A 13,673-nucleotide genomic window follows, 5' to 3' on the forward strand; every position below is an offset into this window, starting at 1 on the left:
GTGAAAGGAACAGATTCACAAGCTGAAAGAGCCAGTGCTGAACTGGTTAGGAAAGAGTAAAATCTGAATTCCCAACTCTTTTTCTTTTCACAGCTGTTAAGAGTTCAGTGGGTTGAACTGCAATCCTTCAAGTTCATCTGTTGACTCCAACACAAAACTATTATAAACTGTGCCTCTAAAACACGTGATGAAGCATTTCTTGAGAGCTATTTATTCCAACTGCAGCAGAGGAAAGTTTTCAGAACACCCGGCATTTGGTAGAAGAAAGGTCTCTTGAGCTTTGCAAAAGGAGGAATTATTTGCATACCGACGTAAGTTGCTTTTTGATTTTTTTCCTGCATCATTGAATAAAATAATACTTCTAACTTCCCCCCTCCATGGAAACATGGTCAAGTAGCACAAAACTATGTTTAAGTGCCTAGCAGAGTTTTTCTATATAGTTTTCTTTCTTTAATCACATGGATCGGGGGTTTTATAATTCAGCATAGAACCCGACATGATTTAATATTACCTATTTTCTTTCCTCTAATGTTTTCTATATCTGAATAACAGTTCATTCACCTACAATATTAATGCAGAGGTATGATAGACTGCAAGCTTCAATCAGGTGTGTGTTTTGCAAGCTTACAAATTACAAGTAGCAAGGAATAGTTTGGGGGTATCTTTTTTCAGATGTTTCTCTTACGTCTTTGATCTGAAGTTTGATCTTACGTATGCATACACATTCTCCTCCAGGCTGTAGTTGTGGTAAAACACTTTCCATGCAGAAGATGGACCATGCAAACATGACCCAAGCCGTGTTTGGCACTGAATCCCGCAACACGGAGAACAACAGCAACGAGTATTTTTACATTCTGATCGTCATGTCTTTCTACGGGATCTTCCTGATAGGGATAATGCTCGGTTACATGAAATCCAAAAGAAAAGAGAAGAAGACCAATTTGCTTCTGCTCTACAAAGATGAGGAGAGAGAATGGGGGGAAGCTGTGAAGCCTCTACCAACCATCTCGGGGCTGAAATCTGTCCAGATCCCCATGATGCTGAACATGCTTCAGGAGAGCATGGTGCCGTCCCTGTCCTGTGCCATCTGCTCGATGGAAGGCAGCAGTGTGAGCTCCGAATCCTCCTCCCCAGATGTGCACTTCACCATCCAGGAGGAAGTGCTGGATGCTGAACTGGGGGAAGTGTCAGAAACGCTCCTCAACGAGAGCAGCGAGGGATCTGCGGAAAACATCCACAAGAACTCCTAGCACTTGCAGGGCTCCCCTGATCAGCTGCCAAAGCGTGAGTGGAGCTCCCACTAAGAACTTGTGGTTCTACTTTCCTGCTCCCCAATGAACTCTGAACAGGTATCTGTGCCCCTGGGCCCGAGGTGTTCCTGAGAGCTGGCAGGACAAGGAAGCAGCGGTACCCAACTCCAAAGTGTAACTTGCACATAATTGGGATGCTTTATTTTAATTTTTCCATTATTATTTCTTACCATAAGAGCTAAGAACAAGGAGAATATATATATATTTTCTAATGAGGTAACTATTACTGGCATGTCTCTGCATATTTCGGAATTCTGCAAATATCTGGGAAATGGTAACTTCCCTAAGCCTGACGCAAGTGCCTCGTTAAAGACAATGGGTAATGCTCATTCACACAAAACTGTGATAGACTAGAAGTACTTTTACTGTGTTTTTCTTATAACAAACCACAGCCAACAGCAGATTTGCTCAATGAGGCCTCAAAAGCTGAAAATTTGTCGCTGCTGTAGTTGAAGGGAGATTGCAGCGTGGCTGGAGACTGACTTTAGGCACAGAAAGAATGAAAGAAAAAGAAAAAAAAAAAGGGGGGGGGCACCAAATTTCTAGGAGGTTTGTAAAGCCCAGTTTCAGATCCGTGCCACTGTATCTGTCTTTGCTTAAGTTGTACCTGTACTGGCTGGGTCAGGTTCACCAACTTCTGCTGCAATCCAGCCTTTGACTGAGTTACTAGTAGGAAAAGTGGTTTTGTTTTTTGCTTTTGTATTTTTTAAAGATATGTACATTTGATCACTAAAGGCGAAGATCTGTAAGTTAAAGAAGACATTAAAAGATCTTTGTTACAAGGTGTAAGACGTAGAAAGGCTTGAACAAATGCTGCTCTGTTACGCCCCCTTGAAAAATAGGTGGAATTCAGAATAGAATTTAACCTAGCAAGGGTGAAATCCTGGCCCCACTGAAGTCATCAGCTGCGTCCTCCTGACTTCAGGGGACATGCACAAGATTTTGTGCTTCTCTGTGGGAGTTAAATTCTCCATTTGAGGTCAGTACAACTGTACCCATTTACATCGTTAAAGAATCTAGACTTTCTGCTCTATTTAAGCCAGTGTAGATAAACATTGCATTACATCTTTTTTTTTTTTAATCAGCTCACATGTGATGCATGCATTTCTAGAAAATCATTAGTAACTAGTTTTTAAAACCACCAGAAACTTCCCCCCCCTAATTTAATGGTACTGTCATTTTTTTTCAAATGCTCATAAAATTAGTTACTAAATTATTGCACTGCTAAAAGAAGTAAGAATGAATAAAAATAAAAGAATGAATATTTCAATCATGCCTTATATTTTATAATAACTTATTACAATGTTCAGATTAGTTCTGAAGCATGAGGGCTGAAGAGCCTGAATCTAAAGCATTGCACAGCAAAATGTTAGCAAAATGTCTCCACATATTTCCTGCGCTAAAATAGCTCTGTGATTTATCCACTGGCATTAGAGCTTGAGAGACAGCTTGAAAAATATGAACGCTGAACAGCAGAAATGAACTGAGGCAAGAGTCTGCTGTACTTCTGCCATTTAGAAGGGAGAACTCTGCTTTTGGCTTGGAGGGTCAATATGATGTAGCCTGCAGAGGTATCACTGTCTCTCTCTAAACACAGCAGAAGAAAGGCTCCATTGTGCTCAGAAAGGGCCTGATTCAGTTCAGAGTGAAGGCAGTGGGAGTTTTTCCATCGGGACTTCAGTGAACTTTGGATCAGACCATGTAAAGCTTTTTGGTAGATTTACTCCAAAAGGGGCTGTTTTAAGTTTGAAAGAAGCCAAATTAAGTTTGGCACTTTGCCTGGAATCACTTGAATCCTGAAACTTTCCAAATGAGACTGACACGCACGAGTTGTCACATTTTCCATTGCTTTCTCCCTCGTCCTTTTACTTTTGGTATAAATGTATTTGGATCTGTAAAAAACTGATGTATATAATTCCTAACATTGAGTTGTATATAATTGTCTCATGTATTTAAAGTTTATTGTTTCTACTGGCACTATTTTTTATTTAAATAAAGAAACACTTTTACTGGAAAAGTTTCCATGTTTGTTCACTACGTCAAATAGATTTCCAGTAACGAGAGTGGGCAAAATTTCTACAGGATCCTTTTCTTAGCCTCTTTTTGAAATGATTCCTTGTCTTTGACAGTACTGCAGCATTGCGGGCTGACCACAGGGCTGAGCCAGGCGCTGCTGATCTGCCTTGGGTCTGTGCTGGCTCTTTGGGGCACTGGGCAACTTCCTCGTGCTCAGCTCCTGCCCATGTGCAGGCAGGGCCGCAGGGATATCCAGAGTCCTCCTGCAAAGAGCTGAGGGTGCTGGCGAGCCATTGAGGAGGCTGGCAAAACTGACAAGCTGCTATGAAAACTTTTTTGTCTCTTATTCAGCCTCTTGAGAAGTCTGCATTTTGAGTTTTGGTTTTAAATTTGCATTGTAGCAAATTGGATGGGCTAGGGTTGAGGTTATGGGCACGTATCTGACACAGGTCTCTGTTCCCACTGGATTTCCGGTGCTTGGCCATGGTATGTAGCTGGCTTTGTCACAGGCTTTGACCCTGGGTCTCATTGCTGCTCTGTCATTTCCAGCATTAGGGATAGGGGAGGTTTCGGGATTCTGGCTCCCAATGCAGGGCAGAAGTGTTTAGAGGCAACTTTGCATTTCCATATCTCCTTCAAGCTGTGGCAGTGTGTACAGGGTCACAGGCACTGGCTGAGACCTACTTGCATGGGGTAATCTGAGGCTGTTTAAAAAATCAGGTTGCTGTAAAGTTATATCTGCTCGCTTTCCCATAAAACCTGTTCCCCTGTGCTCTGCTCTCTTCACTCACTCCCTATTAAATAATTCTGGGGCCTGTTCACAAGCTTCTGTGGACCTCAAGCTACTCACCAGCAAGATTGCGTTTCCCTCCAGCAATGTAATCTCCCGGGACACCCACAGTGTCCTGGAATAGCGGGTCAGTAATGTTGCATCTTCCACATTTACCCATGCCGCTGTCTCAGTGTTTCAGTGTTTCCATTGCCACAATAATGAATCAAGAGACTTCTGACAGCACTGGTGATAAGAAGGAAAAACAGAACAAAATGTAAAATAAAGCTCTGCTTTATGGATCAAAAAGCTAGCTTATTCCAGCAGTTTCTTGTGTTAAATTGAGCTGCTATAAAGGGAAACACTGTGTGCTTTGGGGTCTATTTACAAGTGAGCTAGTAAGCATGAAAGTGTGGCCACCTTCTTGCAGACTGTGATGGAGCTATCCTTGGCCCATGGGGTTCGAGAAAGCACATGTGATAGTTTGGTATGTTTTTGTCTTTGTCCTAGGGCATTTGTCTTTGTCCAAATTAGTATTTTGATGGCATTAGGGGAAAAAAAAGAAGCAAAAATATTTTTTAGCTATAAAAGTGAATTGGATGTGCAGCTGAATGCAATGATGCCTTGAAGACAGCCCAGTGACCTAAGACTACGAGGTAGCTGTTATTCCAAAATAAAAGAAGCGTTGTTGATCTTGAAAAGCTACAGATGAAAGGAAGAAAATTGCCCCCATTAAGCTTGTTTCAAAATCCTTTTGACTACTAAGGAGTAAAAGGTAATAATATTTCTTTTTTCCAAAAATGACAGACATTTCCAGTGTGCTTCAGTTAAATCAGATTCAGAGCTAATAGATCTTGGCTTGAGGGCAATGATAATTGACTGTAATTTGACTGAATGGAGATGATTTTATTTTTACAAATGCATTCTTTCTTAAAAGAACACAGCAATCAGGCTCCCATTTCTTGACAGTGCTATACCTCATACGTTGGCTGGAATAGTTAATGCATATCACCTTTGATAGAACAGAAAAAGATGGCCACATATGGCATGTGTACATGTCAGGCTCCAGGACCTACTGTAAATATAAGTGCCAGCTCTCAAGATTACCACATTGGGATCTGTGATATTAGCTGGCTGATTTACAATCCTAAATCCTACCAGTGGATCACATACAGATGCACCTGTGAGGTTACTCATTCAACAGACTGAACCTGCTGAATAATTGAAGTGGAAGTGCAGAACTCTTCTCTTCCCCAGGCACAGGATCTCCCAGCCTCTCCCAGGACTGCTGTGCTCTGGATCAGGGAAAGAGTTAACCAGGGAGTGAAGGTTAAGAATATGAGAGAATCCACTTTCCCAGGACTAGAGCGCAGGTCACAGATCGTGGTAAGTAAGGCCAGGAGCCTCACGTGTTACAACTCATTGTAAAACTTCTCTCCCCAGCTTGGCCCTTTCACAGTGGGTTCCCCTGAATCTGTCCCTTTCTCAGACATGCGCCCACACCTACCCAAATAATCAAATCAGTTCTCACAGGGTTGGAAAGGAAGGAAACGGATGAACTCTAACAGTCATTTTTGTTTCTAAGTCCTCAGTGCATGATGTTGGACAAGGATAGGTGTACTGCTCGAGGACAAGAAGCACACAGGTCCCCAACGCAGACTGCACTTTTATCACAACCATTTCAACCAAGAGAAAATTAAACCACCTGCCTTTAATTTTCATCTAAAAATTTCAAGACCCTGCAAAGACGGAAGGAGTCCCCGCCATGTGATGAGCATTCTCAGAGATGCTCAAAGTGGCGTGCAGGACAGTATAGTTGGTTGCGCCAGATGCAATTGTGCCAAAGCTGGACCACGCTCTCCTGCGGTTGTTGACCTACCACGCTTGCGTTATAATCTTTTTGGACCTTGTTGTTCTAGTGGGAAGATGATTTCTCCCTGAGTTCACAGCTGCGTTTTAGATTTAAAATACGAGGTTTGGATCTAAGAGGCATAAAAGTTAATAAAATTGTTTAGGCTATTGGTTTTTAAGTACTGATCATATTTGCCTCTGCGTATTTGGTTGATTTGCTTTTGTATTTTTTCCATTTTCACACGCCTCTGCAGTTCCTACTGCATACAGCCAAAAATAGCTGCAAGATGAGCCACCTTCTTAGTGTATTGACAGTTCTGTATTCATCTCACCTAGGGAAGAAAATGGAAAATAATACAAAACCAGAGTGTTTGAAAGCTTAATTTTGTTTTAGTTTGGGTTTGGGTAGGGTTCCTGTTTGTATTAGGCCAGGTTAGACTGAGGCTCTTGCCATCCAAATAAGTGACTAAAAGAAGGATAGTAAAGGCTATTGAATGGTGCATTACAGGCTATGTTCCCATCTCTCTGCCTGGGTAATCTGTTTAACTGTCCTGTGCTTCACTTGATTATCAGATGATGCTATTTATATTCCTGTCTGTGAGAATATGATGTGTTCTTGATAGATATGAAATGCTTGTGATTCTCACATGAAAGATATGGTATAAATACAAAGTATTTGCCCACCTAGGAACAACAAACTTTTTTGCCCTCCTTAATACTATTAGATGCTAGAGTAGCCACTGGCAACAAATGACAACTGCTAGCATCTGTGACTATCTGGAAGAATGCAGCTCATTCTACTGGACCTCCTCAGGTTGGCAGAAGCCATGTAACAGGGCCTTTTCGCTCGGTTGATATGAGAGAGGAGCTACTGATGAGCAGGGCAGTAGCCCTGGGATGTGGGAGACTAAATTCAGTTCCCTTTTCTGCTCCAGGTTCACTGTGGTACTCTGGTACTGCTTGCTTTGGCTAAGACTCTCATCTATAAACCGTAAAGAAGAACATATCTTCACTGCCTAAGGCTGATGTGAGAATAACCACGCTGAGAATTTCAGGGTGCTGAGCTCTGACGGAAAGTGAGAAAAGACAGATGAGTTTTTACTCTTTGTACTCGGAGAAGGAACCACAAAATTAAAGAAATTCCTCTGGTGTGAACCCCAGCTGTTTAGCCAGGGCCAGCATGTGATGCCTCCATCCCCTGCAGCTTACCTAATAATGTTGGGCCCGGAGCAAGCCTGCTGTGGTGCTGGTCCCCAGCCTACCCTCCCTGGGACAGCTCTGTCTCATCCCAGCAATGCAAATGTTAGCTGAACAGTGCAGGCGAGAGGATGTGAGACACACAGTGTTCGCAAGAGATTTTGAATTCCGTCCTAGAGAATACAAAAAAGACTAGTCTTTCCTTCTCTTCAGGAGGAAATGTAAACCATGCGCCTCTAAGGATGTATATCCCCCTTCTCTCTCTTCAGAACATGATAAACTGATCAAGCAAGGTTTCCTGTAAGAGAGAAGAGAGGAAGAGCAAAAGCGTTGCTGCTACTATTTTTTAATAATATGTATGGAGCTAAGTAGTAACAGAGAGACTACCCTCGAATGTTACACAGACAAGCCCTGGTGGTGCCTCTTTCAAGGCCTTAACGGAGCACCATCTCATCATTTTCCTTACAAATACCTGATGCTACAAAACGACCCGTTGCTATTGCCAATCCTGTCAGCAACAGCAGGCTAATGAGTGTCAGTAATTGCTTTCCAGCATGCTAGCACTGTGCTTCTGCCGCACTGGGAAGCCAGGAACACTCTTGACACTTGTAGAAGCATGGAACGGTGCTGGGACTGCTGAAAGCCCAAGCACCACTGGGACATTTCTCCAGATGTGACTTTCCACACACAGCACTGTATGAGAGCACTGTGGCAAGTCTAGGGTTGTGCATGCATCCTCTGCATATGTGTTAATTTTGATCAGTTGCACAGGATTTTACCCCAAAGGATGCTGTTGACTTTGGTTAGAAGGGTGAGTGTTATCTAAGAAATGACAGTGAGGCACACGGGTGAAGTGATGATAGCAGCTACCCATATTTACCGAGGAACTGCTCATTGTGCCTTCACCAAAGGAAACAGCAGCAACAGCTCTGTCACGTTCTGTTGCTCGGGGTCTAGCTGTTCAGTGTTAGACATAATTAACTTCAGTCACATCTAATTAGCTGCTCTTCGGCCAGGATGTGTATCTCAGATGGCTTCTCACTGTAAATTTTTTTTCTCCTATATTTATCAAGAATGAAATACCCGATGAAAACGATTGTGCAGCTTGCCTCTGCGGGGAGCCATCATTCGGGAGGTGCAAATGGCTGCTGATGGAGCTAACCGTCATCAGTGGTCATCATGCTGCAGTGGCAAGCAAAAATGTTGCCTTAGGGCTGGCTGCTCAAGATTTTTACTGCTTCAGGTGATCTATAGATACTGTATGTAGTGTTTGGGTGGATACTTACATAATTAGTTATGCATTACTATTATAATAAAACTCATGAAGGACATTCAAAATATCACAGGACTCTTTCTGTCAGTGAAAAGAATTTTTTCCACAGCTTCTCTTCCATGACCTGTAGTTTGTCTTGTGAAGTACTATCATCAGGAATGACGAGAACATTATATTCATATAGAAAGAAGAGAACATAGCATTCATATGGAATAGGCAGAGCTTTGGGATTAAAACTGTCCTGTAAAGGAATATTAGTGAGATTCATGTGTGCCAGAGAAGGATCACAGACCCAGGAGTTAAGAGTAAAAGTACTAGACCCTTTGAGTCCTTGTATTTATGATGTCTAGACAGACAGTGAATTTTCCCTCATTTTTCTGTTGAGAGCTGTGCCAGTTTGAACTGAGGGAGTCCAATAAATGGACTTCTATCTGTATGTATGTTCCTGATGTGCCTATTTTTTTCCCCCTCACTACCATTTTTCTATAGGACTGTAGCCCAGGGAATTTATTTTTTCAGGCCTCTCCCTATCTTCTTTTTCCTTTCTGCATAAAAGACATAGCTTAGGGCACTTAAGTCAGGTTGAACATGATTTTTTCTATTCCTTGGCACTTTCTAATGCTGACTGCTACCATCTCTTTTGAGTAGCGCAGTACGTGCTTTCCTAACAGCTATACACAATTCACACACTGACATATGGTTAGCATCAATTTTATAGGGGCCTGGAAGTGCAAGGGATTGTGTTAATTTTTCCTGTTATAAAGTGGGGAACAGAATTTGTTACTTCTACTGTGGGTCACCAGTTCAAATGCAAACCCAGGACAGGACTAGCCAAGCTTGGTGTGGGGATTTGATGGCTTTTGCGACACTGGCTCTGTGAGACTGGTACCCTCAGCACACCGAAAGGAAGTCGTTTGAAGCCAAAGAGGAGACATTTTATGCTTCACTCTGCAAAAGCAGCAGCAAGCCTGTAAATTGGGTGATATGAGTTAGCTACTGAAATCGCTGGCTGGTGGGGAACCAGTGGACCCCACTCCCCACTGACCTCCAAGCCAGGCCTGGCTGGCTGAGGGGAGCGGTGATGAGCACTGATTCTCCCCTGCTGGTATCTGCTCACCAAAGCACAGTCCCAGCTGGCACCACTCACAAAAGGCTCCTGGGCCATCAGGGTGGAAGGTACAGGGGGTGACCAGCCCCTTTCTGATGCTGACCCTGATTTTGGAGGGGTGGACCTTCTTCTCACAAATGTTACAGGCAAAGTGGCATCAGGGTTTGGTGAGGGGAGGGGCAGGCTCCAGGTGGGATTTGGGGAGATAACCCTGCATGCCCCCCAACCCCTCCGAGCCAGGAAGTTGCCTTTCAAAAACAATGTCACTCCCTTTCACTTTTTTTTTTTTTGTTTTGTTCCCTCTGGACTCTGGAAACATGCACTTTATTGCTACACAGCAACTTCCCTGAACTCTATCTGGAAGATTAATGGTTTATTGAAGAACAGGCAGGATTTAGGTTGTCATCAAGAGACCCATAAAAGTAAGCATGTAAAAAGTGTTATGGAAACAGAGCGTGGCCCCTTGGAGTTTTCAAGGGTGGAAGCTGGGCTATACACATGCCCTGCATGCAGCTCCTGCACCCCTTTGCTGGGAGCACACGTGGAAGGGCAGTGGGAGTCATTATTTGGCCTGGAAATTAATGAGTCCCTTGTGATATGATTTGCTTTAAGTGCACCTTCGCACACAAGTTGATTTTTTTTCCAGGCTAGCTGCTGCTTTGTTTGTGCGTGTGTGTGTGTATGTGTGTGCATGTTGTACGTCACTGGGAACACATTAATGGCCGTCAGGAACATTTCTTTTGGAATCCTCACAGATATCCCTAGTGATCCAATTTGAAGCATTGCCTGGAAAATGATTAACTCCTCTCTTTGGTCTATAAGGGATAGGATTACACAAATCTGCTCTGCCGCTTCGGGCCACAGCCAGCTCATTCCTGTAGACATCCTCATGTTCCTCTCCAGGGACCTGCGCTTTTAGGGAGTCCTGCACGTAAGCTATTGTTGCATCTGAAGGCCAAACTGTTCCATTTAAGCACAGGTCCATAAAAGTGGCTGTGCTACAAAGCCCTAGGGAAAGACTGGGTTGCAAACAGCCAGCTGAGCCGTGACACAGTGAAAACAGCACCCTGCTCTAACGTCAGCTACCCCCCTCAGCCTTTTTCCCCCTTGCTCTCCTGATCTTTATCATGAGATCCGTTATTGGTGATATTTTTTGTGTGTGGAAATAATGACTTCGTCTATACCCCAAGTGTTGTGAGGTTAGCTATGCAGCTAACATGCACAGTTACTGTCATTGTTCCCCTAATTATTGAAAATTGGCTGAAGTTCACTATTTCCCCATGCAATTGCGGGACCTGCATGTTAAAGCACAGACAGAGCTGAAAAATGAATGCTAGAGTTGTAATGCCACAGCTTGCTTGTTTAGGAATGGGTTTCTTCGGTTAAGGGTTTAAAATAGAAGCTCTGAAGATTTGTTAGGACAGCTCATCCTCACACACATAACCATTCGCTCCGTTACCTTCGATCCAGCATCTTCCCCCCAGTACTCCAGTTTCCATGGGCTCCCTCGCCCCCCCCCAGCACCATGGGTCTCTTTCTGTATATAACAGTAGAAGTAAAATTAAAGTAGTAAAATAAAACCTATTTCTTTAGCTTCGTATAGTTCTTGTCAAGTTGATAAAGGAGCACGTTTGCTCTTCGCGCATCTTGCTGGAGGGGGTTCCCCTATGAATGGCCCTAAAAAGCTCCAGTGGCCCTGGACCCCCCCCAGCATTTCAGGCATGCCGATGGAGTCTCCTCACACTGAACCTCGGGGTTTTTTTGTCCAATTCACACCAGTTTCCTTGCCTTCAGTCACAGATGTCCCCGAAGGTGGGTTAAGCTGCAGCCTGCCTTTAACCTGCCTTTCACAGATGCCTTTTTTTGCACTTTTCTCCCCACCAGACCCTGGCTCAGCAGGGCAGGGATCGGGCTGCCCTGACACCAGAGCCCTGCCCCATGCGGGGCAGGCTGGTGGCCCTGGGGTGGCCCAACACCCCCTTCCACACACCATGGGGGATGAATCTGTCAGGGATGAAGAAAACCATTACAGAGACAGGGCAGACACTTGTCATGGCCACGCGGTTGCCTTCGCACAGTGTTTCTGTGCTGCCCGCCAGCTATTTTGTTTATGTGCATGAAGCAACTGGAAGTTATTGAAAAACTCTCTCTTAATTACGCCGATAGACTCTCAGAAGAAACTGTCAGGTGATAAAAGCCGTAAAATGAGAATTACTGCCTCAGAGCAAGGGTGGCGAGTGGCGTGCAGCTCAATGAGGGGCTGTGAGTGCTGCAGAGGGCTTGCAGCCCCCCATGGGGGATCTCTGAGAGGTTTTTGTGGGGGCAAGCCTGAGCCAGTGGTTTTTCAGTCCCACAGCAGCCCAATGTCTCCACCCGAGGCCATTTGCACTGGGGGAGCCTGGGGATGGTGGTGGGCCCAAGACCATGGCAAGGGGCAGTGGTGACAGCCTCCCCATGGGGCTGAGGGAAGGTCCCGCTGGGCCAGGCCGGGGTGGAGGGCACCACGTGGGCCCAACAGCTGCCAGGCTCACAAGAAGAATAACAAATCCTGGGATTTTCTCCATAATTGCACCTCTCAGGTGCCATTGCTCACAGCTTTATGCTCTTTCATACCCCCTCAGGCACGTTATTACTCCCCAGCAGCCGTGGCACAGTACACTTTATTGCTTAATTACATATCCCCAGTCTGAGTAACATCTCCGGTTGCTAGGCTTGTCAAGCCCTATTAACCGATAGCATTTGCCTTCCAGCTCTGAAAAGCCTGGTGAAAGATGCGCCGAGTTTCTCCAATGGATATTTTATCTTTGCTGCATCTTTAATACAGATAGCTCTGACATCTACTTGTCCTTTACAAAGCTCCTTTTTGAAGGATAAAAACGAGTGTGGAGAAGTTTGGTGAATGCCTCCTCCTGTTACTGGGGTTGTACCGCCTGGTGGCTGTGCTCATGGAGGTGGAGGAAGGACGTGGCCAGTCTGTGGTGGCAGTGGCGATCACAGCCGTGGTCTCAATCACGGGGTAATCGAAAAGCAATTCCTTCCCACAGACTGAGGTCTGCTTCAACTTTGCTTTGTTGATATTTGTGAAACCTCTAATTAGGTGCCCTTTCATTTTGCTTTGTGTCTGAGGATGATACCGTGTCGTCCTCTTTTCTCAGGAGTTCTAATATTTCCAGTGACTTATGAAAAGGGCAATTCTGTCAGGCATTTTGTGACCTTTAATTTGGGAGAATGTTGTTCTTGAGGATGACTCTGGTCATTTTGTCTGCTGTGTTCCTCGCAGTGATAATTTTGTGATGATGGCCACTCTAGAAAACCAGACTACAGCGTTCTAAGTGTGGAGTAAGGAAGCTCATAGTGAGTTCCTTTCTATCCAAGCTGTATAAAAAGAAAACCTTACCTTCTTGAGTTTACTGTTATTTAATGCCTATAGTGAGGTACCCCAAATGAGCCAACTGGCCTGCAAAATCAGAAGAAAAATTTCTGGTGAATAGTAAGTTTGTTGGGAATATGATATTTAGGAAATCAGAAAACTATTTATGATTCAGGTCAAATTCTCTAACTAGTTGCTCCTGGGATTTTTTTTTTTTTTCCAGGAATGGATTTTTCTTCACAGTCATTCTTCCCTTTTACTTAACTCAGGGGTTAATGCATTTGCCCAGAAACTGGGAATCCCTCAGCCAGTTCCAGTCTGTGCTTGGGTGGAGCTGGATAATCCAGTCCCACTGAATTACCAGCACTTTTGAGTATATTAGGAAGAAAGGGCAGTACAGCCGCAGTTTCTCCCATTGGACCTGTGTCCCCACAGTATAAAATATGTATTTCCTGATCTAGAGAAAAAGAAATGACAAATACTCCCTAGCCCAGTGGTTAGCCAATACACAGAGGCAAGAATACACTGGATTTCAGTCCCTGCTCTGGTGACTATAACTTGTATAAAATTGTACGAGAACATCATGACACTAAGATTTGGCTATCCTGTAGCCTGGCAGCCACAGTGCTCTCGTATGAGATGTGGATTCCCTCAGGGTCTGGGTAGAAATCAGCCTGCATCCATTGCTTCTTGGATTTAACCAGGGAATTAAATACCCTACCCTCTCTTTTCTTTTGCAATTTATAAGAAGCAAATGTTTTGTTGAAACAACTGGGTTT

General features: G+C 44.1%; 1 protein-coding gene across 1 annotated transcript; it reads left to right on the plus strand.

Moving 5' to 3' along the window:
* Positions 1–283: 283 nt before the first annotated feature.
* KCNE4 (potassium voltage-gated channel subfamily E regulatory subunit 4) lies at positions 284–1,831 on the plus strand. The gene is made up of 2 exons (XM_050902568.1): positions 284–311; positions 736–1,831. The coding sequence occupies exon 2, from the start codon at positions 762–764 to the stop codon at positions 1,248–1,250; it is 489 nt and encodes a 162-aa protein (XP_050758525.1). The 5' UTR covers positions 284–311; positions 736–761; the 3' UTR covers positions 1,251–1,831.
* The last annotated feature ends 11,842 nt before the right edge of the window (positions 1,832–13,673 follow it).

The sequence above is a fragment of the Gymnogyps californianus genome, chromosome 10, assembly GCF_018139145.2.
Source record: "Gymnogyps californianus isolate 813 chromosome 10, ASM1813914v2, whole genome shotgun sequence".
NCBI classification, from domain to species: Eukaryota; Metazoa; Chordata; class Aves; order Accipitriformes; family Cathartidae; genus Gymnogyps; species Gymnogyps californianus.

What these genes read in the sequence shown, in the direction of transcription:
- KCNE4 (XM_050902568.1), top strand. Translation starts at nt 762, where the DNA reads ATGCAGAAGATGGACCATGCAAACATGACCCAAGCCGTGTTTGGCACT.